The 25,409-nt window shown below is 45.3% G+C and overlaps 4 protein-coding genes across 13 annotated transcripts in view; 3 read left to right on the top strand and 1 right to left on the bottom strand.

Annotated features, from left to right (window-relative positions):
- The window catches only part of LOC119710471 (beta-catenin-interacting protein 1), a 33,792-nt gene extending 31,736 nt beyond the window's left edge, over positions 1 to 2,056 (bottom strand). For 3 of the 4 annotated variants that reach the window (XM_038159539.1, XM_038159542.1, XM_038159543.1), the window contains exons 1-2: positions 1,623 to 1,758; positions 936 to 1,077 (exon numbers count right to left, since the gene is read on the bottom strand). In XM_038159539.1, the coding sequence (XP_038015467.1) occupies positions 936 to 1,036 (101 nt within the window). In that variant the 5' untranslated portion in view covers positions 1,037 to 1,077; positions 1,623 to 1,758. Of the gene's footprint in view, positions 1 to 935; positions 1,078 to 1,622; positions 1,759 to 1,967 lie in introns of those variants that run through there. The other variant, XM_038159538.1, reaches the window with a different exon arrangement.
- NMNAT1 (nicotinamide nucleotide adenylyltransferase 1) lies at positions 1,040 to 7,503 on the top strand. 4 transcript variants are annotated; one of them, XM_038159548.1, is made up of 5 exons: positions 1,040 to 1,410; positions 3,825 to 3,979; positions 4,427 to 4,610; positions 4,779 to 4,924; positions 5,291 to 7,503. In XM_038159548.1, the coding sequence occupies exons 2-5, from the start codon at positions 3,862 to 3,864 to the stop codon at positions 5,707 to 5,709; spliced, it is 867 nt and encodes a 288-aa protein (XP_038015476.1). In that variant the 5' UTR covers positions 1,040 to 1,410; positions 3,825 to 3,861; the 3' UTR covers positions 5,710 to 7,503. The 4 variants fall into 4 exon arrangements, with proteins under 4 accessions (XP_038015476.1, XP_038015473.1, XP_038015474.1 ...); XM_038159545.1 differs by lacking the exon at positions 1,040 to 1,410 and adding an exon at positions 1,622 to 1,750; XM_038159546.1 differs by lacking the exon at positions 1,040 to 1,410 and adding an exon at positions 1,623 to 1,750 and having other exon boundaries at positions 3,828 to 3,979.
- A 142-nt stretch (positions 7,504 to 7,645) lies between these two features.
- On the top strand, positions 7,646 to 9,810 carry RBP7 (retinol binding protein 7). The gene is made up of 4 exons (XM_038159549.1): positions 7,646 to 8,208; positions 8,727 to 8,905; positions 9,159 to 9,260; positions 9,566 to 9,810. The coding sequence occupies exons 1-4, from the start codon at positions 8,136 to 8,138 to the stop codon at positions 9,614 to 9,616; spliced, it is 405 nt and encodes a 134-aa protein (XP_038015477.1). The 5' UTR covers positions 7,646 to 8,135; the 3' UTR covers positions 9,617 to 9,810.
- Positions 9,811 to 12,555: 2,745 nt separating this feature from the next.
- UBE4B (ubiquitination factor E4B) overlaps positions 12,556 to 25,409 on the top strand; it is a 34,037-nt gene continuing 21,183 nt past the window's right edge. For 2 of the 4 annotated variants that reach the window (XM_038159829.1, XM_038159828.1), the window contains exons 1-7: positions 12,556 to 12,923; positions 19,019 to 19,205; positions 21,970 to 22,105; positions 22,611 to 22,698; positions 22,976 to 23,120; positions 23,683 to 23,911; positions 24,372 to 24,782. In XM_038159829.1, the coding sequence (XP_038015757.1) occupies positions 12,900 to 12,923; positions 19,019 to 19,205; positions 21,970 to 22,105; positions 22,611 to 22,698; positions 22,976 to 23,120; positions 23,683 to 23,911; positions 24,372 to 24,782 (1,220 nt within the window). In that variant the 5' untranslated portion in view covers positions 12,556 to 12,899. Of the gene's footprint in view, positions 12,924 to 19,018; positions 19,206 to 21,969; positions 22,106 to 22,610; positions 22,699 to 22,975; positions 23,121 to 23,682; positions 23,912 to 24,371; positions 24,783 to 25,409 lie in introns of those variants that run through there. The other 2 variants (XM_038159830.1, XM_038159831.1) reach the window with 2 other exon arrangements.

Here is a 25,409-nt window from a genome sequence, read left to right as displayed (position 1 = left end):
CTCCCATCCCTGAGCCTGCTCTGCCCCGGCCCTCCCAGCTCCTGTCCAGCTCATGCCTTGCTTGGCTTTGCACCCTCTCAGCCACCTGCATGGTTCTACACCCACTGATAATAAAAAAGCCCTAGTAATAAACAAGATACCCCACACCTGGAGCAGTATTTAGAAGTATTTTTGGATCTCAACAAAATGACGCAGTGAGATTGTCTTGCCCAAAGCTGCAGTGATGGGAGTATCTGGAGGCCTGTCTCCTCACCCAAAGCCATCCACTCAGGAATGACTGATCCTGCTGTCCAAACCTCGCCCAACTCCCCGAACAGCACCACCACCCCTCAGCAGTTCTAACTGTCCTTGGAAAAGATACGAACTGCTAGGACAAGTTAGAACTAGAGTCAGAAAGCATCTCAACACAGGGTGTTTAAATGCTACTGCGAAAACAGATAAAGCCCCAACCTTCTTGGTATTTCACTGTCTCAAACTGTATCAACCCACAGAAGACTAATACAAAATCACACGGAAAGTTAGACAAACTAAAAGGTAAACAATGCAAAACCCCCCCAGGCATCTATAATCATAAGATAAACCAAAGGAGCCCCGAAAGCTATTTGTTCACTGCTGTTAAAAATTCCATAGAAAAATTGTGATTTTTGTGAACAGCTGTTTAAAGTTTAAAAGCCACACTGAAATATAACATTTCAAAGAAAATAGAGAGTATTTCTGCTTGCATTTTTCCTAGATATATAAAACAATCTTAATAAAGGTTTTTAAAAGTAATTTTTACTGACACCACTATCCTACCTAATTTAAAAACAGAAAGCCACAGCAAAACACAAAAATAAATAAGCCCCCTCCTAAGATTTTTGAAAGGTACCACTTTCTTCTGCCAACCAGTTAAGGAAAATACTACCATATAAGAGGAAAGCAACTATTTTTATTACCTGCATTCTTCCAGATCTTGAAGTTGCTGCATTAATCTGTCCAACTGCTCCTCCAAGTTTTGTTTTAGTTTACTGGTCTCTGTTGTTCCTCTTGAAGCCATTTTTTGTTTTCACGTGAAAATGTTGCTTTTACATGACACTCCTAAGAGAAAGTACATTTTATTGTTTGTATCAACAACTTAAGAAGTATTTAAAATGCTCTAAATATTAAAATTATGCAGTATCTTGTTGATGGAATGTTTAATCACAACACCCGGAGATCCTTGCAGTGGAAATACAGAAATGCCAGGCGGGGTGTGCAGAATTATCTTCCCAGCAAGAGGCGGTTCACCAAGGAACAGCCACAGCACATGAAATCAATTGCGTGTCGAATCAAGCAGCGATTACTGAAATGCAGAGGCCCCGCTACATGACACAATAGGCTGGACTCCTCAGCGGCCCCTGGGAACGCCGTTCAGGAGCCGCCCGGGCGCAGGTGTGCGAGGCAGCGGGGAAGCAGCGCTGCCGGGCCGGGCACGGCGGAGGGCCGGCCGCCCATCCCGGCCCCGCGGCGCTCCGAGGGACCGCGGCCGCCCTCCCTGCGGCCCGGGCCGCGCGGCCTGCGGGGAGGAGCGGGCGCAGCCCGGCCGCCCCCCGGGGCCCGCTCCCCGGCCCCGCTCCTGCCCCCCGCCCGCCGGGCCCCCTCACCCTCAGCCGGGCAGGCCGCGCCAGGGCGGGCTCATCCCGCGGCTGCGGCGCCGCTTCCGCCGCGCCCGGGCCAATGAGCGCCAGCGGCCCCGCGGGCCCGGCCGAGCGGGCACCGGGACAGCGCGGGGGTGAGCGGGGACAGGGAGCGGGAACAGGGAGCGGGAACGGGAACAAGGAGCAGGGCCGAGCGGGCACCGGGAGCGGCAGCGGGCAGCGGGGACAGCGCGGGGGTGAGCGGGACGGGGAGCGGGGACAGGGAACGGGAACAGGGAGCAGGGCCGAGCAGGGACAGCGCGGGGGTGAGCGGGACGGGGAACGGGGACAGCGGGGGTGAGCGGGGCTCACCGGGGAGGGGCGGCGGCGGGGGCTGCTTGCAGGGCGAGGACCGGAGCCCCGTGCGGGCCCGCGGGGCGGGGAGCTGCGGAGGGTGTTCGTGAAGCGTGCAGCGACGCCCACATCGTGCTTATATTCTATATATGCACTGATATATAAAGATATTCGGCAGATGTCTGCCTCTGAAACATGAATGAGATTGAGCAAAGCATCCTTACCAGCCTGTCCTCGGAAGGTGGCTGGCAGGTTGGGCTCCAGAGCCATCCCAAGACCTGCTGTAGGCATATTTTGGTGTCTTTTAGTGCAAAGTGAGTTTATGAGGCAATGATTGCCTGTTTCTGTAAACTGTAAACTTAGGAGCATGAAAAGGGACACTTGACTAACTCCCGAAAAGGCACTCTGTATTTCCATCTTAAAATTTTCTAATTTTTTTGCACTTTTTTTTAAGGAAAAAATCAACCTTTTCCAGTTTTGCAGCATGTGTCACTCTGTTGAAAGCAGGATGTGTGCATTACAAAGGCAGTCTGATTCCTCTCCTCCCTGTTCCCATAGTAACTCTCCTTGCCGTGCCCCTGTGAAGGCTGCATTTCAAGTACCACCAGCCGTTCCACTGCTGAGCTACTCTGCAGTAATGAAGGATATTTTAAAAGTTTGTGAAACTATTGAAAGCACAGAAAAGTACTAGCACTTAGAAAATGTGAAGCCTTGCAGGAGTTCCTTTTATCCGTGGGCTGTTTGATGGCTGTTGCAAGGTTTGGCTGTGATGGTGTCTCAGGCTGTGGCTGCTGCTCAGCCTCTCTGTAAGGGAGACACAATGTGAGGGTGAGCTCGTGGCATTTCTCCAGGTGGTGATGTTACTGTGGGAACAACGGCAGACAATTCTGTGGATGTCTCAGACATCTCGCAAACAGCAACAGCCCGGTGCAGTTCTCCTGTGTTAGGCCAGATGTGGGAAAACACCTTGGCAAGCCAGAATATTCTCAGGAAAGAATACAGAAGCAAAAATGTGTGTGAGGTGTGAGGAGAAATTGAATGATAAATGGTGAAATTCCCTTATTTTCAGCAATTCTTAAGTGGCTTTCTGAAACTGAAGCTCAGAACTGGAACAGAACTGTGGTATTTTAGAAAAGGGGAAAAACCCCACTATTTAATTGCAGCTTTTACTAAACTTCTGTAATTTATTATTCTTCTCTCACCTTTTCCACTGGTACACCTAACACTTGCTGCAACACAAAGCAGACTGACTTTTCTCATGTTTAGTGCATAGCACTCTCTTCCCACATACCATGCTAAATTCTATAAATTAACCCCTTTACATTTCATATTTCAGAAAATGTAAATAAATCCCAAATGAAGAATTGACGCTGTTCTCCTCCAGAATTTAATACAATATAATATGTGACACAATTTTGGTTTTGTAGATCATTGCAGTTTAGAGTAGCAAGATTAGGAATGGTCACAGGATGTTCTGTTTCTCCCTATAAGCACTAGAAGGAAGTTACTTAACAAGGAAGTTCCCTGCCCACACGTTCCTTGGCAGTTGATTGGCACTGGCATCTTAAAATGGTGCAAAGTTCTAATAAAGTTTGTCCTGCAGTCGGGACAGATAATCTCTCCACATGAAGTTTAAAAGCATGAGCTGCTTTTCTTCAGAGTGGGCAGTGTGCCATCCTCGCTGGGCAAGCAGCCTCTTTGCAGTGATTTCATATTTTAATCACTTAGAAGCTGGACAAAGAAGTGTCACATGAACAGTCACAGGCCAGGTTGATGGAAGAAAAATACAGCATTCAATTTGATCTTGAAATTTTATTTTCTGCTTATTGGCAGCACAAGCAAGTAACAATAACTATCTCTTGTCCCATCTTGTAGCAGCTGGTACCTGGCACCAGCACCGTCCACAGCGGCCATGGAAGATCCTGACTCCAGGACTGAGGTGGTGCTGCTGGCCTGCGGGTCCTTCAATCCCATCACCAACATGCACCTGAGGCTCTTTGAGCTGGCCAAAGACTACCTCCAGGAAACAGGTGGGGGGGTTATTTATATTGTTTGGAATAGCTTTGATAACCAGACACCTGAATGCTAAGGTGACTATTTCCTGTCCATGAATGCTTGTTTGACAGTGACAGATATTTTTGCAAATGTTAATTAGATATTGAAGCTGACGTGTTTATGTCTTACACAAAACCACGTAGGCCATTATGAGAGAACTCATTTATGTGTTCCTTATTACTGATTTTAATGAGCTAAAGCACAGGGTTTATAGTTTATAGAAATATATCTTTCTAATACATCTTACTGACTCCCTCATTGTGCTGACAGTGCAGGAGTGCCCTGTGTTTTTCCACAGGGCTGGCTGTCAGCTGCCATTGCACTGCATAGTGGTTATGTCACAGGTTAAATACAATGCAGGGGAAGGAACATCTGCTCAAACACTTCTCATGTTCTTCTGTGATGTGTTTTTTTTCCCACAGGAAAATACAAAGTAATCAAAGGCATCATTTCACCAGTGGGTGATGCATATAAGAAGAAAGGTCTGATCAGTGCAAATCACCGAGTGACTATGGCAAAACTGGCGACGAAAAACTCAGACTGGGTGGAAGTTGATGATTGGGAAAGCTGCCAGAGCGAGTGGTTGGAAACACTCAAGGTTTTAAGGTATTCTTCAGCCAACCTCTAGAAAATCTCATGGACCTATAGAAGGATTAAGAATAGTGTTAACTCTAACAAGTTGGGATAAATGAAAGAAAGAGGTTCTTTGGTAGGCCATACTATCCCAAATTTTTCCTACGTCTTTAAAATACCTAAAATACGTCTGTTTTGCAGGTATCATCATCAAAAGCTTTTATCTGCTGATGTCACTAATAGTCTGCAGGATGCTGCACCCATAACAAAGCTGGGACGGAAGAGAAAACAGCAACCAAACAGCCATGAGCCCATTAAAAAGAGAAATCAGAGTGCGGTTGTAAAAAGTTAAGTCTGTTTGCAAATGAGATCGTTAATGATCCTTGTTATTTCAAGAGAATTGCACCGATGAGTAACTTTTATGGTAGCTCTTGGTTCTGATGTCACTCAGTAACTTTATTCCCTTAGATTCCACAGCAAAAGGCATTAGATCCCTTTAATGAAGGGATCCCATAACCTTTATTCAGAAAAATCCTGTGTTTTGGCTACTAATTATAAATTATATACTCTGAACCTTTTTTTAAAATTTCATTCCATTGTCTCATCTTAACCAAATATACAGAGAGAGAGGGAGCCAAGAAATTGAGTCAAGTTTGCTAAAATCTGCCAAGCCCCAGACCAAGCCCTAGTTCTCATTCAATTTTCTCTTTAAGGTGTCCCACAGGTTAAACTGCTTTGTGGAAGTGACATGCTGGAATCTTTTGGAGTCCCCAACCTGTGGAAGTTGGAGGACATCACTGAAATTGTGGAAAAACACGGCCTTGTGTGTATCAGCAGGGCCGGAAACAACGTTCAGAAATTCATCTACGAGTCGGATATTTTGTGGAGACATAAGAATAACATTCACCTTGTGGAAGAATGGATCACAAATGATATTTCCTCCACCAAGATCCGGAGAGCCCTGCGGAGGGGCCAGAGCATTCGCTACCTGGTGCCCGAGGGGGTGCGGGCGTACATCGAGAGGAACAGGCTGTACAGTGCCGAGAGCGAGGACAGGAATGCAGGGCTGCTCCTGGCGCCACTGCAGAAACATGCCAGCGACCCCAGGGGCTCACAGGCCCTGAGCAACTGACTCACCGAGCAGCTGCTGTGAAAAAACCACATTGCAGTACAGGAAAGCGTGTTTCTAGGGGCCGCTTGGGGCTTCATCTTGGGTAAACAGTGGGCTAATTCTGTACCTCTGTAGTTAGCAATGAGGTGTGGTGCACTCCGTGATTGGACCTACACAACCTTTTTCAAGTCCAGTAATAAGATCTTCACATTTTAATGTTTTGTCCCAGTGCACTGGAGTACAAAAATTCACATCGGTACGTGTAAATTGCAAATGTATAAGCAAAACAAATGAAAATGTTCTGATCAGTTTTAACTCAAACTGCTCTGCTATTTATAAAACAATAACACAAATATTTTTAATAACTTACAGTGTCCTAACAAAGTTATCTGATTTCAAGAGGTACTATTTACTTAGAGTGAATCTATGTAATTTTTTTTTAAATTATCAACATGTGGTTCACCTCAAAAAAATTATTTAGCTCTATCCTGGAAGGGAAAAATTTCCTCCTGGCTGATGTGGTGCTAGGTATAACACGCTTGGAGCTGCTTGCCTTTGAGATATGCAGCTGCTTGTTTGCTGTCATGAAATTTGCTTCCAGAAATGTCTTGTACTTTACTTTTCCATTCATGTTTCCAGAGCTGTAATGCTAAGCTCAGTATTGTTTCTGATGGAAGGAGAAACCTACCTCAGGAACTGGTTTAAAGTCATTGATTTTATAGATAGAAATTAATAATAGTGTCACTGCACTGACTCTCAGACACTTATCCCTTTATTACAAATAATACATTGATTTCAAAGAATAAAGTTTCTTTTACTTTTGAGCCATAAGTAGAGTATAATTCTATATAGCCAGAATTGTTTTCTGTTACTAGAGAGAAAATGGTCAGATATCAATACTGATCGTAAGTGAAATGTTTTTCTTTTCTAGAAATCTGATTTTGAATCTAACAGTGTATTGTCTATATTATGTGAACATAAGCTAGAGAGGCACTGTGACTGTTGTGGTGATAGAATTCTACCTCCTTTTATTTGCTATCTCATTTTTGTTTGTATTATGTGCCTTATTAAGAATGCCAAGGTTTGCAAGCCACTTCTCATGAATCAGCAACTCTTTAGAGGTCTTTGTGTGAGGTTCAAGTACCGATTTACAGAAAGAAGGGCCACACTCCAGACTATCTGCATGATTTAAATTAAAATGTTATATCTGGACTTTGGCACAGGATTTACCAAGTACTGACTTCTCTTTGCTTGCAAGAGTCAGTAGTATTGCAACAGTGCTTTACTACCAAAACCTCAGAACACCAAATTGTGGGTGAAATGTTACTATTTGAGTGAAGAGGAAACAGTAATTTTCATTTCTCAGTGCCATTTCTGTTTTAGTGTAGGTTAGAGAACAATATCCAGCTGCAAACAGGAAAGAAGCCTTGACGTCCTGAGTTCCTCCTCGCATGATTCTGTGAGTCATATGGATCAAACTGCCAGCTCCAAAAATGGAGCTAAACTTTGGGGAAACTCCTCTGCAAAATATTGTCCTTCTTATTCAGCCTAACACAAGCTGTAAATAAATAAGTGTAGTAGGTATAGGTGTGTTTTCTCACCTCTAAATTCCTTATTTCCTCACTTCAAATTCTCTAATCCTTTCTCCTCAAGTGTTTTTTATTCACTTTTCAAAACACATTGCTGGGTCATCAGGGATTTCTGTCACTTCTTTGCTGAAGGTGAAGTCCAGCACTGAAGCTTACCTGCTGCATCACGTGCTGTGCTGCCTGTGTGTTCTGCCACAACGTGTAGCAGGTAATAAAGCATCAGTGGCAGCAGCTCCTGTATCAGCTCTCCCTAATGTGTCACAAACAGAAAGCAAAGGCAGGAGCTACATCTCCTATATACATAAGATTACTTTTGAATTCTGTTTACTACTCACTCCAGACGTAACCCAACATGATATAGTTCTTATCTCAGTGCCATAGGTGTTGCTTTAAAATGTGTTGATACAACACACTCCACAGTTTAACAGTCAGTCCGTGTCTGTTCAAGGACAGCCTGTCTTTACAGGGGTACATCACCTTTTCAACAGATAGCTGGATTTCAGATCACAAAGCCCAGTTCTAATCAACTTGCAGGAAATCTCAGTAATGACAAAACCAGTCCCTTTAAAGTATACAAGATTGACAAAATGGTTTAAAGCCAGTTTTTGGCTTGCATTGTGGCTCTTGGGCTGTTAACATTTGCTCCACACGGGGATTTCAGACACGGTGAACTTTTCCCTCCAGCACAGCTGAAGCCATTCTACAAATACCCTCTCACCCACTGGCTCAGCAGTAGCACCCTTCCCCTCCAGCAGAAAGATCCTGGGATGGAATCCCACCCACAGGCTGCCCTATAAAAGGCCTGGCTGGGAAACAACATTTGCATTTTTGACTGGATCTTCCTTCTACTCTCTGGCAATGCCTGTGGATTTCAGCGGCACCTGGAACCTTGTCAGCAATGACAATTTCGAAGGTTATATGGTGGCCTTAGGTAGGTGAAAGTACTTGCTTCTGTCCTCCCTTCTCCCTTAAGGGTCTTCTTGAATTTTAAGGACTGCCCTACGTTTCATCCTATTTAAGGTATAGAATGCTTTAAAGAGAGTCTTGTTAATTCTCTCATTGCCTTTCCTCTGACAAAGGATGAGAACAGGCATTAACCTCTCACGGGTAAGTGGGGGTAAAGTCTGAAACCAAGTTTGGGTGTCTCTGTGGGGGAAGCCAACTGTCTCCAGGAGTCTTCTGGCTGAAAGCCCTGGCAATGCTGCATAGGAATTGTACAACAGCTGAGTAAACTGGCTTTCAAAGAGTAACAAGTACAAGAGGACAACTTACTCTGTGTAACATGCAGCTTTAAACAAATCAAAAGGTTCCAATAAAACAACAAAATGCTGCATAGCAGTAAGGTCTAACTACTGTAAGAAATGCTTCTGGTAGTAATAAAGGTTAATTCCTGGCTGCCAGAATGGCTGGTGATAAATGCAACTCTGATGTTTTTGCCTTCTGTCCAAGGTATTGACTTTGCAACGCGCAAAATAGCGAAAATGCTGAAGCCTCAGAAGGTGATCAAACAAGACGGTGATTCATTCTATATCCATACCACTAGCACATTCAGAGATTATTTGCTTGAATTCAAAGTTGGAGAAGAGTTTGAGGAGGATAATAAAGGCTTGGATAACAGAAAATGCAAGGTAAGAGGGAATGTATGAGGCTGTGGCAAAATTAAGATGCCGTGATCAATCCAGATACTTGAGCTGAAATTGTTTCAAGAATAATTGTAGTGCAAGACAGCAATAGGAGACTGAGTTACAGACAAGGAGTGTCACTTTCATTCAGGGATAATATCTTGGTCCTCTTCTATCCAGGAAAATGCACATTTTCTGCAAGTCTCTTGCAGAACTGAGACAGACATGCAGAAACACCTTTTTGTTCCCTGTTCTATAGAGCCTTGTTACCTGGGAAAATGACAAACTTGTCTGTGTCCAGACTGGTGAGAAGAAGAACAGGGGCTGGACTCACTGGCTGGAAGGGGATGACCTCCACTTGGTATTGACTTCAGATTTTTACTAATTATATCTCTGTATGGCAAAAATGAGATTTATAATGTGGTCACGGTGTGCTTATGTCCTCTAGCTCTGTAGGATGTGTAATGGATGGTACATTGGGAGCACATTCTGCTGTGAAACAGCTTCATTGTTTCGCTGTCACGTGCAGTTAAATTCAAATGTTAAGTTCTTGGCATGGCCAGGGTGGTGGTAAAGGATCTATGTTCAATTTTGGAACTGTTCCTTTGATTACTATAGATATCTATACTCTTGGGTTTTCTGTTTGTGTTTGGTTTTTTTTGGTAGGAGCTTCGTTGTGAGAATCAAGTCTGTAGACAGGTCTTCAAGAGAGCTTGAGCCTGAGTGGTGCGCTGGGTCCTGCCTGCAGGGACAGCCCTGCTCAGGAGCCTCGTGTCCAGGGAGGGCTCCACGGACAAGAACTGACTCCTGCACCTATTAACCGGAATGCTCGGAAGTTTCTGGCTCAGGAAAGAAGTCTGCTGTTGCCAGTGTTAAAGGTCTGATTTTTGCTAATAAATGCCTCAAACTAATCCTAAGTACCTTGTTTTTGAATATGTCTTTGAAGAAAAACAAACAAGCCAAAACATAAGTGATGAGGCCTGTGTCTCTAGCTAATGAAAAGTCAATTAAAAGGAGAAGGCCTGCCAATTCTAAGAGGCAAACAAAACAGGGGGAATGGGGTGCTGATAGAGAAGGGAAGAGAACAAATAATGAAGCCAACAACAAAAGGTATGGATTTATTTTACAAAATGCTTCTCTTTAAGGTGTAGACTACTACTTTACCTGCTTGTGTCTTTCATGCTGCAGTGTGAGGTGCCATATTGTGCCAGAGCTGCTTTGCTCCCAAAAATAATTAAGTTGAGCTTACCAGAGGAAACAAGCCTGTGGTCAAATCCCAGAACCATGAAGATGGGTCTGAGTGATCCAGGAAGATTCCAGTCTGCAAAATAATTGAACTCTGTAAGCACATATACAAGGGAAAACAATGCTGCTGTAGTTCAGCTTTGTTTGCATTCAGCTGTTAATTAGATTAAATGTTTTTCTTTAAGACCCTGTGCAGTATTGCATAGAAAAGTTTTTGTGTGAACACATAAGTTGTCAGATAAACTAGGTAGCTGGAAATGCAATGAGTTGCTGCATATTCTTCCTTGCATATTCTTGAAGAACTGTAGCTTAAGCTTAGCAATTTAATTACTTCATATGAAAAAATTAGTCCCTGACATTTTGAAACAAGTAACACCACCTTTCTGATACCTCTTATCTGTTCAAAATGCTTACAGCCACCATCAGAGTCAGACAAAAATCTGTTGAAGCATGGAGAGCTTTTGGTTAGATTGGCACCCTCCCCTAATTACTAGACTTGTGTAAATTTAAGCTGGTTTCCCAAATAAAAAGGACTGATAGCCATTATACAATTAGGGAAATGTAGGGCCCAGCAGTAAAATGCCTGGTGTTTATGCTGTGGATCCTGACAGCGTCTTCCTTCTGGAACGGAGTGGTTTCATCTGCTTGAGAACAGAATCGCTGCAGAGTGTTATGTTAGAGGGAATCGCAGGCTGGGGCAGCAGCCCGCTCCCGGCCGTTAACGGAGCGCAGCAGCAGGCAGAGTGGTTTCACTTGTTTAAAGACAGAATTGCTGCAGTGTTATGTTAGAGGGAATCGCAGGCTGGGGCAGCAGCCCGCTCCCGGCCGTTAACGCAGCGCAGCAGCAGGCAGTGCCCCGCTCCAGCGGATGGCGCTTCGCAGCGCGCTGCTCCTCCGCGCAGCTCGGCAGGCGCTCAGCGTGCCCCGCGCTCCAGGGTCGCACACGCAGATATTCGCAAACCGCCTCCGAGCTGCGCTCTGCAGTGAAACCGCTGGGAGACGCCGTACAGAAAGGCAGGAGGGACCCTGAAGGGCGAGAACAGAACTCCCCAGAGAAGCATTGAAGGGTTTTATTCAAAGGGGTTTCAGACCACTTCAATTATCTTAAAAAAATCTCAAGGAGATAAACAGAAAATGAAGTGTAATCTAAAAATCAAAGGTAACAATGTCCATCTATTCTATAAAAAGACTGGCAATATATATTATGATCCAAGTATTGGTTTCCTTTCTGAGCACCCCTGGTTAAGTCATCAAAATATTCTGTTCAAATAAAATTTAGATCAATAAAGTACATTAAAGATCTATATGAAAACACAAGGCCAGATGGCCTACCTGCCTCATCTTTGCATTTAAAAAATGGATCAATTCTACTGCTCTATAATTATTTGCAGCGTGGATGAAAATAGGTCCTAATAGCTCATATGGATCAGCTCAGCTCCATCTGAAGGGCGTCCAGCTTTTACGGGATTCTTTCCCTTGTGACTCAAATCTCCCTGCCCAGCGCACGGCTCGCTGTTCAGGGCACGTTATCAGTGACTGTTCATCCTGGGCTAGAAACTCGCTGATGCAACCTTCAACTCGTTTATTCTTTGCCAAAAGAGCAACTGTTAAATATCCTTTTCTCTTTTCACCTACGAGTATGATAACTCAAACAAGATGAGCTGGGGGTGAGCCTCCAGTGTACTTACATGTAACCTGGCTGTTTTTTTCTGTAGCCGAGGTTCATTTCGAGTGTGAAGGAAAAGATTAATAGCTTCCAGAAACATGGTATTTTGTGGTATAATGAGGGAATTTGGTGCAGAAAAGTTTGTAATAAGGAAAAAAAAATACTTCATGTTCAAACTACAATTAGAAAAGGCCGAGACCAAGTGCTCAATGGGGTCTTGGCACCTTGTTTTTTCCTTGGTATGTCACTCAGCTGGCAATAATTAGATTTATATCCTGTGAATTCTCAATCACTCGTCATTGAGAAGGGGGTTAATATTTATGGGCCCATCGGAGAGGGAAGGCTTCAGCAGCTTGACTTTCCCTGGGATTGCGGCGTCCCTGAGGGGCAGCGGCCCCGTTCTGGGCCTGGCTCCCGCTCTCGCTGCCGCCTCCGCGGGCCCCTTAGGAGCCGGAGCCCCGGGCCCGCCTTTCCCGGGCCCCTCACGGAGCGCGGCCCCTTAGGAGCCCCGGGCCCACCTTTCCCGGGCCCCTCACGGAGCGCGGCCCCTGACGAGCCCCAGGCCCGCCTTTCCCGGGCCCCTCACGGAGCGCGGCCCCTCACGGGCCCCGGGCCCGCCTTTCCCGGGCCCCACCCACGCCCCGCCCCTCCCAGCCCCCGCCCCTCCCGCGCCTCTGGCCGCTGCCATTGGTCGGCGCGGCGCGCGCGCGGCCCCGGCGTGCTCCGCCCCCGCGGGGTCACGTGATCCCCAAGATGGCCGCCGCCGCCCTGTTGTTTTGATGAATAATCCCTGCGCGGGGCAGCGGCCGCGGGCGGGCGGGGGCCGGGCTCGGGAGCTCTGAGGGGCGCGGGGGCACCGGGAGGGCGGCTTCCCCTCGGCCGCGGCGGCAGCTGAGGCGCGGGTGGGCGGCGGGGAGCGGGCCGGGGGCGGCGGTGCTGCCGGCGGGCGAGGCGCGGCGCGGTCGCCCCGGAGATGCCCTTGTGAGGCGGCCCGGGGGGCAGCGGCGGCAGGAGAGCGCTGCCTCGGAGCGGCCCCGCGGCGGGGCGGAGGAACGCGCCCCTCCTCCGGGCACCATTAAGAGGAAGGCGATGGAGGAGCTGAGCGCGGACGAGGTGAGTGCGCGGGGCCGGGGCCTGAGGGGGCGGGTGGGCCCGCGGGGAGGGGGCGCCGGGCCGTGCCGGGCTGTGCTGGGCCCGGTTCGGGCCCGAGGGTGTGCAGGGAACCATCCTGAGGAGCTCTGCCTTCGCCCCGTGTCTGTGCTCGGTGTTTTTTTCTCCCCTGCTGTCCCCGGGCTGTCCCTGACCCGCGACCCCCCGGCTCGGCCACGGGGTTGGGTTGCTGCTCTCCTGGTTAATTGTTTATTCTGAGCTTCCATCTGCTAGGTAGCCTTTGTCTGCAGCGTGTGCCCTCTCTGTGTCAATACTAGGCGTTTATGTGTTCTTTGTGTGTGATTTGAAACACCCAACCTTTTAACATAGTAAAACACTTGAAATTTTTCTTCCTTAGACTCTTTGCTGAGAAGCAAGATGGGTGTGTTTATGGTCTTATATTTAATATCATTTCTTCTTGAAGCAGCTTGAATCAGGCTTGTCAGTTTTCCACTGTTTCTTTTGATTTTCTTTATTTATTCAAGAAATACTCTTCATCTTTCACTGAAGAATTCTAGTGTTGTGCTGTAGTTGGCAAACATCTGTAATGTATATATTCTATTCACATGGAATAAGGTCAACTATTCCTTGTTTCTTTCTTTTCAAGGATGCTGCTTCCCTTGTTTTTTAATATAGAATAAGGTCTTTAGTTTTGCCCATATATTAGAGGATTTCCAAATTAATTATTTGGGTTATTATAGCAGGATCCAGGGGGTTTCCCACTGATCCTGTGTAATCCTGAAATCAAAATGTGTGGTACTGGACCTGCTGCAATACGGGCTCAGTGCTTATATTCCAGGGAGGATCAAAAGAAGTTATTTTTATTCTGTCCATATCTTATATGGGATTGTAGGGCAGGGTGGCTGCTGTTGTCACTCAGATTTGGATTCCAGAAAGTTGGGATGTTTTTGATGATGTTGTCTGTCACGATTTAGCAATCCTGCTGTGTTGCATCATGATCTAGGAGAAAATACTTTGTGCTGTTTACTTGATGGAGGCCCTCCTGCTCTGTGGAAGCTCGAGGAGAGGAGCACGGGTCCCGTGGTGGCAGCAGGGATGGGACCCTGGTGGTGTAAATCTGCTGTGAAAAAGGATCTCCAGTTTTACAGGTGCACTTCATGAGTGCTTTGTTTACATGCAGCTCTTCTCATTGTTACACTGCCCTGATCCTGAGGTGTTTTATGATCAATTTCAGAGTTATTTAACCTGTGTAGGCTTCTTTGTGTCACTGCCTCAGCACGTAGTGACATCATCAAAGCCACTGCATCATGGATGAGAGGCTGCAGGAAAGGAGTTCTCCAGTGAGGACTCATCCACCTGTTTTGGCCAAATGTTTGTCTCGAGCGACTCTTCCACGTCCTTCTTGTCCAGTTCAGCAAGGAGCAAACCAAATGGCCTTTTAGGTGATTGCTCGTGACAATCTTGTATCATTTTAATGGAGTCACGGTGTCACTCTTGTTATTAATGGATCCCTCACTGAAAAGTCAGAGCCAAGTTGATTTTAATTTTCCTCCACATCTCCCCTTTGCTGTTACTTGGCACAGTGGGCCTGGATCAGTTTATGTTGGAAAATAACCTTCTGAAATACACTTTATGTGATTTCTTCAGATTCAGACTTTTTTTCAGGCAATGACTGAAGGTGAGGAAATACTTAACGGAAGTTTAATTGCAAGGCTCTTACAGATAACCTTATCTTCTGCTATCAAACCATAATTAAATATAACACTGACGGGCTGCAGCTGAAAAAGAGGAGGTACACAATTGAGCGTACGTATATTTTAGTTTCAAGAAGATATTTCCCCCTCCTATTAACAGTGTCTCTCACTGACATTTTCTTAGTGTTCACTTTTTAATGCACTAAAAGTTGTAATTCAGTACAGACCACAGTAAAATTTTTAGGAGAGGGGAGAAAGAAATTTCCTTCTTAGCATGTGGGTTTTAGTACAGTAGACAGCACAAGATGAGAACAGGGACTTCACAGGAAAAAAGCAGAATCCAGCTAAATGTGGCAGAAAGTGGGAGAGCATGATGTGAGTTTGTCATCTTCCAACAGGTATGTGATTTTCTGAGAACATGCCCACTGTGACCAAAAAAATGAAGCATTTCTTAAACCAGTTTAACATGCTCAAATGAATACAAGAAAAATAAAGCTATCAGTTCAAATTACCCTTTATTGCACAGATTTGGAACTCTTCTGTGTTATGGTTGAATAGGAAATTTCTTTACAGTCTCACGAAGCAGTTGCCACTCTAGCAGATACTGATACATATTTTTTTTAACTGGGAATGTGTGAGCCTGAGGGACTAGTCTTCCTGGTTGTATCTTTATTACCTGTGCCAAATTAAATTATCAGTCAACCATCCTTAGCAGAGTGCTCTTTTCACATTTTTTGTTGTGGTGCATGCAGCTAACAGCTTTAAGAAGTCCATTTAGATCAAAAATGTATTTCAGAAAACTGCTATTTATAGATGTGTCCAGCAAAAACTGTACTGGACTGTACTAGTTAAAAAGCAGTGTGCCTTTCCTATTCAGCCAATTAGGGTTTTTTTAAATTAGACTTTTAAACTGTGTGTTCTGGAGCTGTGCTCTGCAGGGAAGATGGGCTGTGGAGCAAGCAATGCCCATGTAATAGTTCAGACTGAAAACCTCATCACCATTAGGTAACATAATGACACATAACAGCTTTGTCATGTGTCACTGGCCCAGGTCTGAAATCAAGGGTTGGGGGTTATTCAAATGCCCTAAACTTCCCTAAGGCATTATTTGAGACCCGCAGCTTTGTGCTGCTGGGTGGTAATCTGGGGAGTCCTTCAGTCTGAAATGGGAGCAGGCTGTTGGAGGGAATCCCACACTTGTGAGGGATTTGTGTCCTGTGTGCAGGCTGGGGTCTCGTTTGTTGTCCCTCGTGTTGTGCAAACAAGCTGTGTCTCCTGAGTCCCCAGCTGTGCCCATCTTCCCTCCTCTCCCTGCTGTTCAGCCTGAAGATACAGGGAATTAACTGCAGAGAATGTGTCCACCAGTTTTGTGCCATCTTTTCAAACTTGGCCTGTACTTGGCCTTTTTAGCGTGGTATTTTTCCTCTTTTGTCTCTTACTTAAGAGTTCTAGTCTTGAGATCAAACTTCAGATTCCTGTACTAATTCTATGTAGAGCTGGAGGAATATGACAGCTTGGGGCATCCAAGAACCAGGTCTGGTCCTTCAGCATGGTGCACCTTCTGGTGCTCCATGTACCCTCAGTCGTGAAAGCCGTAGCTGTCAGTGGCAAAAATATTCGGAGTTTGTTTATATTTTAACAAGACTTTGTTCAGCAGTAAGGAAGGAGATTGAAATTTGCCCCTCATATTTAAAGAGGCGGGGTAAAATATTGTAGTAGTTTTTATTGCAGTATCTTAAGTGAAAGCAGCCCAGTGTCTGTGCAGATCTCTTGCTCTGGGCCTCTTCAGACTGTTCTGCAGGGCAGGTTACAGTCTGGGGCCTGCTCCCTGAGAAAGGCGGGTGCTTGGTGGACTGAGGGTGACAAATACAAGGCAGAAGATTTGTCTGGCTGTCCTGCTGTTTCAGCAGTGCTGACTGCAGGTAGATTTGCTGGAGCTTGGGCATGGATCTTGCCTAGCAAGGGAAGGGAAGGAATGCCAAGTGCCACTATGTCCTCAATTATCTGCCTGACACGGGGAGAGGATGGAGAGGGGACCTCGTTTGAGTAATCAATTGCACTATACTTGTGAATTAATTAATAAATACATTGGTTATCATCTCTGCCTTTTTCTCCTCATATCTCCTTCCTTACATCTGATTTGGAACTAGCTAGCAAGCATTAATGTGAACAGTTGTGGAAGAGTTCCACATCACATTAATTTATATAAAAGCAAGAAAAAGAAATCATCTTTCTCCTTCAGACACTGGTGCATATATGGAGTGCTTGTGTGTGTATTTGTTGTATTTGTGAGCTGTGAACACTTAATTTGGATTCAGATATGGGGACATGTAGCTGACATTTTCTCAGTTGTACCTTTGAAGGCTGAGATAGTTCTGGAGTTTTTTCAGGTAAGCACTTGGATGGAAATTTGAAATAGGAGGTACAAATGAAGAAGGGGGAGACCCTAATATGTATTACTTTTACTTAAAGGCAAAGCTGAACAATTTATTTCTGCATTAAGCTCCCCTATTTTGCTTGACAAGGAGGAAGCATTAGAGATTCTATTAATAGCTATTTTTTTGACTCTTAAAAAAGTGTAGCTGCCTTCCATGTTCATGTGCTGACACCTGTCGTGGAGGGAGATGTAGTTCCAGACACTGTTTTCCCACAGTTTTTGAAGTCTGATTTAATTTGATCTGTTCTTCTTCCTGTTGGAGTAGGTTTCACAGGCCATTAAATGATACAGAAATGTAGCGTAGACATTGACTTGACACAAATCTTTTGTTCCCTCTTTCAGTTGCCTGGCAGTTCTTTGGGACTATGAGCAGAAATGAAAACTTTTAAGTTGTGTGCAACGCTTGAGTGTCATAATACAAAGAGAATAACAGGAATTGCTGATTTTTGCAGGGAGTTGACATCCTCAAATATACTTTTATTGTGGGCCTATTTCAAGCCAAAGGTGTAAGCTTTGGGAACAGATCCTGTAAGATAGCCTGCAATAATAAATTATTTATTTTCTGATTTTTGTTTGTGTGACGCTTAAAGCATTATAAATCTAGTTTTATAGGCTTTATTTTGTCTATTTCTCATGTATAATATTAGTGTTATGTGATCACATACTGGTTTTAATAAGTAGATTCATAACAGTTTTCTGTAGTTGGATTTTGAAAGCAGATGCTTCTCTGTCTTAAGAACATGCAAAAACTGTTTTTAAAATTCTTTGTGATGGAATGCCTCTAGGTGATGAGAGGGTGTTTTTTACTCTGTCTTTACTTGTCAAGGTGCTTCTGTCCAGCACACAGGATGCATGTTTTTGGTGTTGCAGTTCTGTTTTTGGATTAATTTGGACAGTGGTGGTCTTGAATAACTTTCAGCTGGACCTTCTTTAGCACGGGTGTGTTGGTATCATGTGGTGTGAAGTCAAAGCAAAGGTCACATTCGTGTTGTCCCTTTTATCACATCAACGTGGTTTGTCAAATGCCAAAGTAAATGGGGAGGAGTATGGCAGGTTTTGAAACTGCCCAGCAGTAAATGTTAAACTGGTCTTACACAACCCCTGGAGGGACAAACATCATTCCCAGTGCAAATGGTTTTCCGAGGCAGCAAACACACTTAACATTTGAGCACAGAGGGTACTGTAGTGCTGTGACACAGAACAGAGGAAGGGCAGCCAGCCCAGCCCCGCCGAGCGGCCTCCAGGTGAGGCTGCAGCATTGGCAGGAGACACAGGGGTTCACTGGGCTCCTCTCCCTGACACAGGGGTTCACTGGGCTCCCCTCTCCCTGACACAGGGGTTCACTGGGCTCCCCTCTCCCTGACACAGGGGTTCACTGGGCTCTCCTCTCCCTGACAGAGGGGTTTCACTGGCTCCTCTCTCTGGCACAGGGTTTCACTGGCTCCTCTCTCTGGCACAGGGGTTTCACTGGGCTCCTCTCTCTGACACAGGGGTTCAATGGCTCCTCTCTCTGGCACAGGGGTTCACTGGGCTCCTCTCTCTGGCACAGGGGTTCACTGGGCCCCTCTCTCTGGCACAGGGGTTCACTGGGCTCCTCTCTCTGGCACAGGGGTTCACTGGGCTCCTCTCTCTGGCACAGGGGTTCACTGGGCTCCTCTCTCTGACACAGGGGTTCAATGGCTCCTCTCTCTGGCACAGGGGTTCACTGGGCTCCTCTCTCTGGCACAGGGGTTCAATGGCTCCTCTCTCTGGCACAGGGGTTCACTGGGCTCCTCTCTCTGGCACAGGGGTTCACTGGGCCCCTCTCTCTGGCACAGGGGTTCACTGGGCTCCTCTCTCTGGCACAGGGGTTCACTGGCTCCTCTCTCTGGCACAGGGGTTCACTGGCTCCTCTCTCTGACACAGAGGTTCACTCACTCCTCTCCCTGGCAGGGGTTTCACTCGCTCCTCTCCTGCTCTCCCTGCAGATCCGGCGGAGGCGCCTGGCGCGGCTGGCAGGAGGCTCCTCGTCCCAGCCCAGCACCCCGCTGACGTCCCCGCAGAGAGAGACCCCGCCGGGGCCGCCGGGCGCAGCCCCAGCGCCGGGGCCCTCCCACAGCCTGGGCCTCAATGTGCACAGCATGACCCCAGCTACCTCTCCCATCGGGGCATCAGGTAGGCTGGCAGCTCCTGGCTGCTCTTGGTGTGTCTGTGCACGTTCCTTACTCAGCTCCTCACTGTGCAACCTGCACTGCTGCTGCTGCCGCTCCTGCTCCTACTGAAAGTCATTTTCAGAAACAAATGTTGCAAAACGGTGAAGGAAGGTACTTTTTGTTTTGATTTTCCAAGTAATAAATGGTTTTCCGTTTATTCCATTTGCAGCTGTTTTCCAGGTGTGTGTAAACTCATGGCATTTACCATATGGGTTACCAAAGCTTGAAAAAGTTTGTAATAAAGTTTATTATTACACAATATTATGGAAAAGATGTGTCAAGGAGACAGGAAAATCCCTTTCAGGTCTTGCAACACAGTCTCTATTGATTGGTTTCTAGGTACATTCTAGCAATCAGTCTTAAGTTAATTTTTGATCTTTAGTTGCAAGCAATCAGCAGAATTAAAAATAGCAAGCTGTGACTGGACATTGTCAGTGTAAGAATAAAGTATTTGCTTTCTGTTTTGTATTATTTTGCCAATTTCACTATTTACTGGAGGGAATACAAGCAGGATATTTACAAATTGTGTTTATTTCAGAAGCTGCAACAAATAACTGATCTGTTAAAATCATACAAATGCAGCAAGCAGGGGAAGTTGGGGGGCTTGCTCTATAGAGAGAGGAAGACAAAATTCATGTATTTATACCACATTTGACCTGACAGAAATTAATTTTGATTTCAAATTATCTGACTTAGAAATCAGGACAAATTGTCATGTTTTCCAGTATTGTCATCTTTATCTGAAAACTGAAATTGTTTTGCATGTTGTGTTAATAAGCTTAGAGGTTCTCAAAACCATCCCAAAACAAATGTCAAGATGTTTATAAGCAGGTTTCCAGTATGATTTCTAACAGTTTCATAAAAATAACATTTTTCTGGTGGTTTTTGGTGAGCTTGCAGAATTCATTAACATTTACCTATTTGCTTCTTGAATTTTCTGTTTTTCCCTTTGGCAATTAGAGTATTTTGCAAGCTTGAATCTTGTACTTTAGTTACAGTGCTGTTCAGAAATACCTAGAAGTGACTCCTCTCTGCTTGTTTTGTTTCCTCGCATCCAGAGCAGGACAGAGAAAAGCTATCAAAAGCATTTCCTGAGATAAACTCATTGCAGATGGAATTTAACACTCTGTATTGTCCTCATGATTAAAGGCAGCAACCCAGAGGTGGAGGTGACTTCTTTTTCCTAAGAACAGTGCAGAGTTCACTCACTGTGCTCCCTCAGCCTGTGGGTACATGACTGGTTTAATCCATCTGAGGTCTGACTCTTGCTGAAAGGAGCATTTGTTCCTCTGCTGCCTGTGGCAGCTGTGTGATGAGAGTGATTGTGGGCTTAATACAAGTGAAAACTAACCCAGGAAAAGTAAATGTTTAATTTTCAAACAGAAGAGTTCCTGATCCATCCTAGGGCACAACTGGATAAACAATATGGCAGCAGAGCAGGAGGTGTGGCAATGTGTACCTGGAGGTAGAAATGCTCAGGTATTGGCAGACAGGCTTACTGAGGTTTGAAGTGCTCAGACAGTGAAGAGCGTGGAGATTTCTGTTTGAGAATTCCCCAGGACAGTGCCTGACTGTACTGTCTGGATTGGCTGATGACCCAGAGCAGGAGTTTCCAGTGTTTGCTTCCTACAGTGCCATTTGTGCAGCTGTTTAATAATGTGTTACTTTTTCACGTCAGGGTAAGAGCTTTGATTGAATTGGGGAATAGATCAGGAAAAAATACTCATAACAGTTTATCTTGTGTGTTTATGTAGCATAAATGAAGACTCAGCTAATGCTGTGTGGTTTGCAGCAGTTCCTTTCAGCAGCAGACTGAAGTGACTGCAGAGGATTTTAATTCATTTGGACACACAGAGAGCAGCTCCAGCAGAATAGTGTCCTTGTAAGCATCCATTGTTCTAAGGACTTGCCTGTCATGGTGAGATCAGACATAGGAATCAATTTCATGGAAAATATCATTATTTTGTATGTATTTTGAAAATACCTTAGAAAACCTAAACCCAGTGTTATCAGTGACAAGTGGAACTTTAGGTGTCAGGTATTTTACTGTGTACCCGATCTAGCAAAGTAGAGATGCAAGCAAATTCTGGAAGATGTGTATGAAAAGATGGCAGGTTGAGGAGGGCTGTTAATGAGTGCTGCAGCATCACTGTTAAAGTACATTTTCCTGGCTATAAGAGTAAGTCCCCAAGGGAATGCAGAACAATGCAGGCCTTTGGCCTGGTGGGCCCTGTTGCTCTGGTCTCTTTTGTCCACTGACTTAGCTAGATTTTCTTTGGGAAGAGGGAGGAGGAGAGATGAAGAACTCAAGGAATATTTGTTGCCCCTTTATAACTGATGATGTAACTCCATTGTAATGGCCCAGTGTTAAGTCCTGTTCTGATAGGACGGGCTTTGGAGACCTGACAATGTCTCAAGGTAGCAGACACAGCAACCTCGTAATAGATCAGTTTTTATAGGAGTGAGTCTCTGAGCACTTCATAGGTGCAAGTTTATCTTTGTTCTTTGTTTAATGCAGGTAAGCATTCCTACATTGCTGCTTCAAGGGAAGGTAGAAAATGTGATTGTCTGTCGTCAAATGTGGTTATTAACTTTTATTTGGTAATGCAGTGCTAAGAATGGTTAAGAGCTGGATTGAGAAACAATATTTCCTCTCCTTTTCCATCCAAATAATGCAGTGCCTTCTCACTGCTGTAGCAGTAATCTTGGTGGTGCCTTTTCTTTAGGAGTAGCCCACCGAAGCCAGAGCAGCGAAGGAGTGAGCTCCCTCAGCAGTTCTCCATCAAACAGCCTTGAAACCCAATCTCAGTCCCTCTCTCGGTCCCAGAGCATGGACATTGATAGTGTCTCCTGTGAGAAAAGGTAAAAAATGCAGCTGGTGACAGCTGGCAAATATGGCACAGTGCTGGTGTTCAAAGCTCTTACAGGACAAGGCTCTGCCCTCCCCGCCTCCAGCTGTGTTAATGCAGTAGGGTTAATGCTTAAAAATCATACATTGTTTAGACCACTGTAGTGCTTTTTCTAGCCTGGTTTTAATGGGAATTCCTGACCTAAAGTGGTAAAAGACAAAACATTATCTAAGACATTAACAGATAAGCATGTCTGGTGGGGATAATTCAGCTACTCCATTTAAGAGAAGAAGGTTGTGGGATGTGATAGCTGTGTAGTTTGTATTGCCTGCTGAAGAAATTTAGAGCTCTAATGTAATATGAGAAACATTTATCAACCAATGATTTTAATTGCTGTTTGTGCAGTGCTTTCTCTGCTGCATCTGCTGAAGGGGACACCCTTTCAGTCATCATCTTACAGAGGACTGTCTGCAGCTTTCTACAAGTTAATGGGCTTTTTCTCTTCTTTCCACTTGCAGCATGTCCCAGGTAGATGTGGATTCAGGAATTGAGAACATGGAGGTTGATGAGAGCGATCGCAGGGAGAAGCGGAGTCTGACGGACAAGGTGAGCCTTGGCTTTTCCTGCCCTGTCAGTAATAAGCTCAGTTGGTAAAGCCTGGCCTGAAGCCACAGCAGCAGCACTGCTGCAGGATCCTCGGGCATCCCGAGCTGCAGGCAGGCACTCACAGCCTGCACTGGGGACACTCCTCCACTCAGGGCTGGGGGCAGCAGGGAAAGGAGATCAAACCCTATGAGTTCAGCTCAAGCCTCAAGATCTGTACCTGATTGTACATTGACTAATACAAGTGCAAATCAGGTGTTGATTGTTTTGTTCCCCCCAGGAACCTCTGTCAGGGTCAGAAGTGTCCGAGGAACAAGCTCTACAGCTGGTCTGTAAGATCTTCAGAGTCTCTTGGAAGGACCGAGACAGAGATGTTATTTTCCTGAATTCACTCTCTGCCCAGTTCAAGCAGAACCCAAAGGAAGGTGTGTTCCTGAGCAGGAGGCTCTGGCTGCTTCAGTTTATTTTTTCAGAAATGTTTTGGTGAATTAAAGGATTGTCTTGCATTATAATGGACATCTAACAGTTAATTTGATAGGTCAAAATTTCCTGATTATTTTATGTAATAGACTATATATTCTATGTTAGCTATAAGATACACCAAAACAATTGTTATTTTGTATGTGTGAGGTATGTGAATATTTTGTTTTCCTTTCTTTGACACAACTTGCCCAGCTCAACAGCAGGGTGGGAAAATATGAGTGGAACACAGAAGACAAGTTTAATAACTGACTTTAGGAGCATTAGGTCATCTGTGATCGCCTGTGTTTTCCATAAAGGCTGTATTTTTTGTGTAGCTGTAATTCCAGGACTTAGGTTAATGTAGACACTGGTAATTACAGATGTGTCAGTGCGTTGTTTTTGCCAAAAGCAGTGCTCATTTCACAGAAGTCTGTTTCTGTCCTTTTTTTCTCTGCTAATATTTACACCTGACTCCTGTGTAGATGAAGACTGAGGTGAGGATATTGATTCTTTTCTTCTTAACAGTGTTTTCAGATTTTAAGGACTTGATCGGGCAGATTTTGATGGAAGTGCTGATGATGTCCACCCAGGCAAGGGATGAGAACCCCTTTGCCAGCCTGACAGCCACCTCCCAGCCCATTGCTGCAGCTGCCCGCTCTCCTGACAGAAGCCTGATGTTAAACATGGGCTCCAACCCTGGAAGCAGCCCCATGTTCTGTAATGTGGGCTCCTTTGGTTCCAGCTCGTTGTCCAGGTGACTTCTGATTGTAACTGAATGCTGATTTCACTTGAACACTGATTGGTAGACTAGAAGAGAGAAAAGGGCATAGAAGTGTCCCAAGAACAATAAATAGAATGGATTTTTAAAGATTTTCAGTCTTTTTCATGTGAGTGTCCCTCCATTTCACCCTTTTTGATTACACTGCCACGGCTAGGAATGTGTTTGATAGATTCAAGCCATGTAACTGTTTTCTGATGAGAAGTGTCCCTAACTTGCATCACGAAGGCCATGATTTTTAAAAGTGGGTAGATTGTGACATAGTTTTATTGAACAACAGTAGAAAAGAATAATGTGTGTGAGCTGCAAAAATATTGCTGAAGAGTCATCAGAAGGGCAAGAACTTCTCTTGCTCATTTTATCTTTTTCACCCTTTTTCTGCATATCCTAAATTGTTGCTTTTTTTTTTTTCTTTTTCCCCCTGTAACTGGTTTAGTCTCTATGGGACTAGTCCAGCTCCTCCTACCAATTTCACAAGCTATGTACCAATGACTGGTTCATCTCTTACCCCACCAGCCAGTTCAGTTGCCACCCCAGCAGTGCCTCCCATTGCTGTCAGCTCTCAGCTGCCAGCAGCCAGCCCCTCGTGGACGCAGCCTTGCTCTCCGCGGTACCGCCCCTACACCGTGGCCCATTCCGGAGGCTCTGCTGCCGCTGCCACCCCGCGCTCCTTGAGCATTTCCATCCCAGCTAGCTCTCCAAGTCCTCCAGCCATGGCTGCTGGCCCTGCAGCCATGCCACTCATCACATCCAGACACAGGCCCACAGCCACGGGTCCAGCTTTGTTTACTGCTTCGCCCGGTGCCTCGCGCAGGCGTCCTTCCTTACAGAGCAGGATTCCTCCTAGGTATTGCACAAGAGCAGAGTGTGTTTGGTGTGTGCTCTGCAGGGTGTGGCATCAGCCTGCACTATGGAAGAACTCACATTTGTGCTGAGCTCACCCTACTCACCCCGAGCTGATTTCTGCGTTTGGGTTTGTGCTAATACCTCGACTTGCTAACCAGGTGTCTTTGACCTGCTTGTGTGCATTTGAGGTGTGATGTAGTTACTTTAAAGGTAGCAGTATGGTTTTAATTTCTTCCTCTTCGTAGATCCATTCCAGTTAAACTACAAGCTTATAGTTCAGTTGCTGCTGCTGGATGGTAAACCACATAGAACTCCTTCTCCAAAATCAGTTTTCTCAGTAGGGCCTTAGTTAGTTTGTTGGGCGCTGCTACGTGCTGGACTGGGTTGGTTTTGATTCCCCGGTGCATAGATTTAAATTACAGATCAGCATGTTTCAGGATGCCAGGCTAAGTACCACTGCTTTTCTTCTCTTGGCTGTTCCTGGAATCCCTTGTTTCCTGCAGGAGGGAGAAAAAGACACATGATTTTGAGACCACAGCTTTAAAGTCATTAGCTTAGAAATGTAATATTTATTATTCCGTCATGTCTAAACATTCCACTTTAGCCATAGTTTGTATTTGGTCTCAAA

Source organism: Motacilla alba, chromosome 21 (genome assembly GCF_015832195.1).
Source record: "Motacilla alba alba isolate MOTALB_02 chromosome 21, Motacilla_alba_V1.0_pri, whole genome shotgun sequence".
NCBI classification, from domain to species: domain Eukaryota; kingdom Metazoa; phylum Chordata; class Aves; order Passeriformes; family Motacillidae; genus Motacilla; species Motacilla alba.
This window is presented reverse-complemented; position numbering and strand designations above follow the sequence as displayed.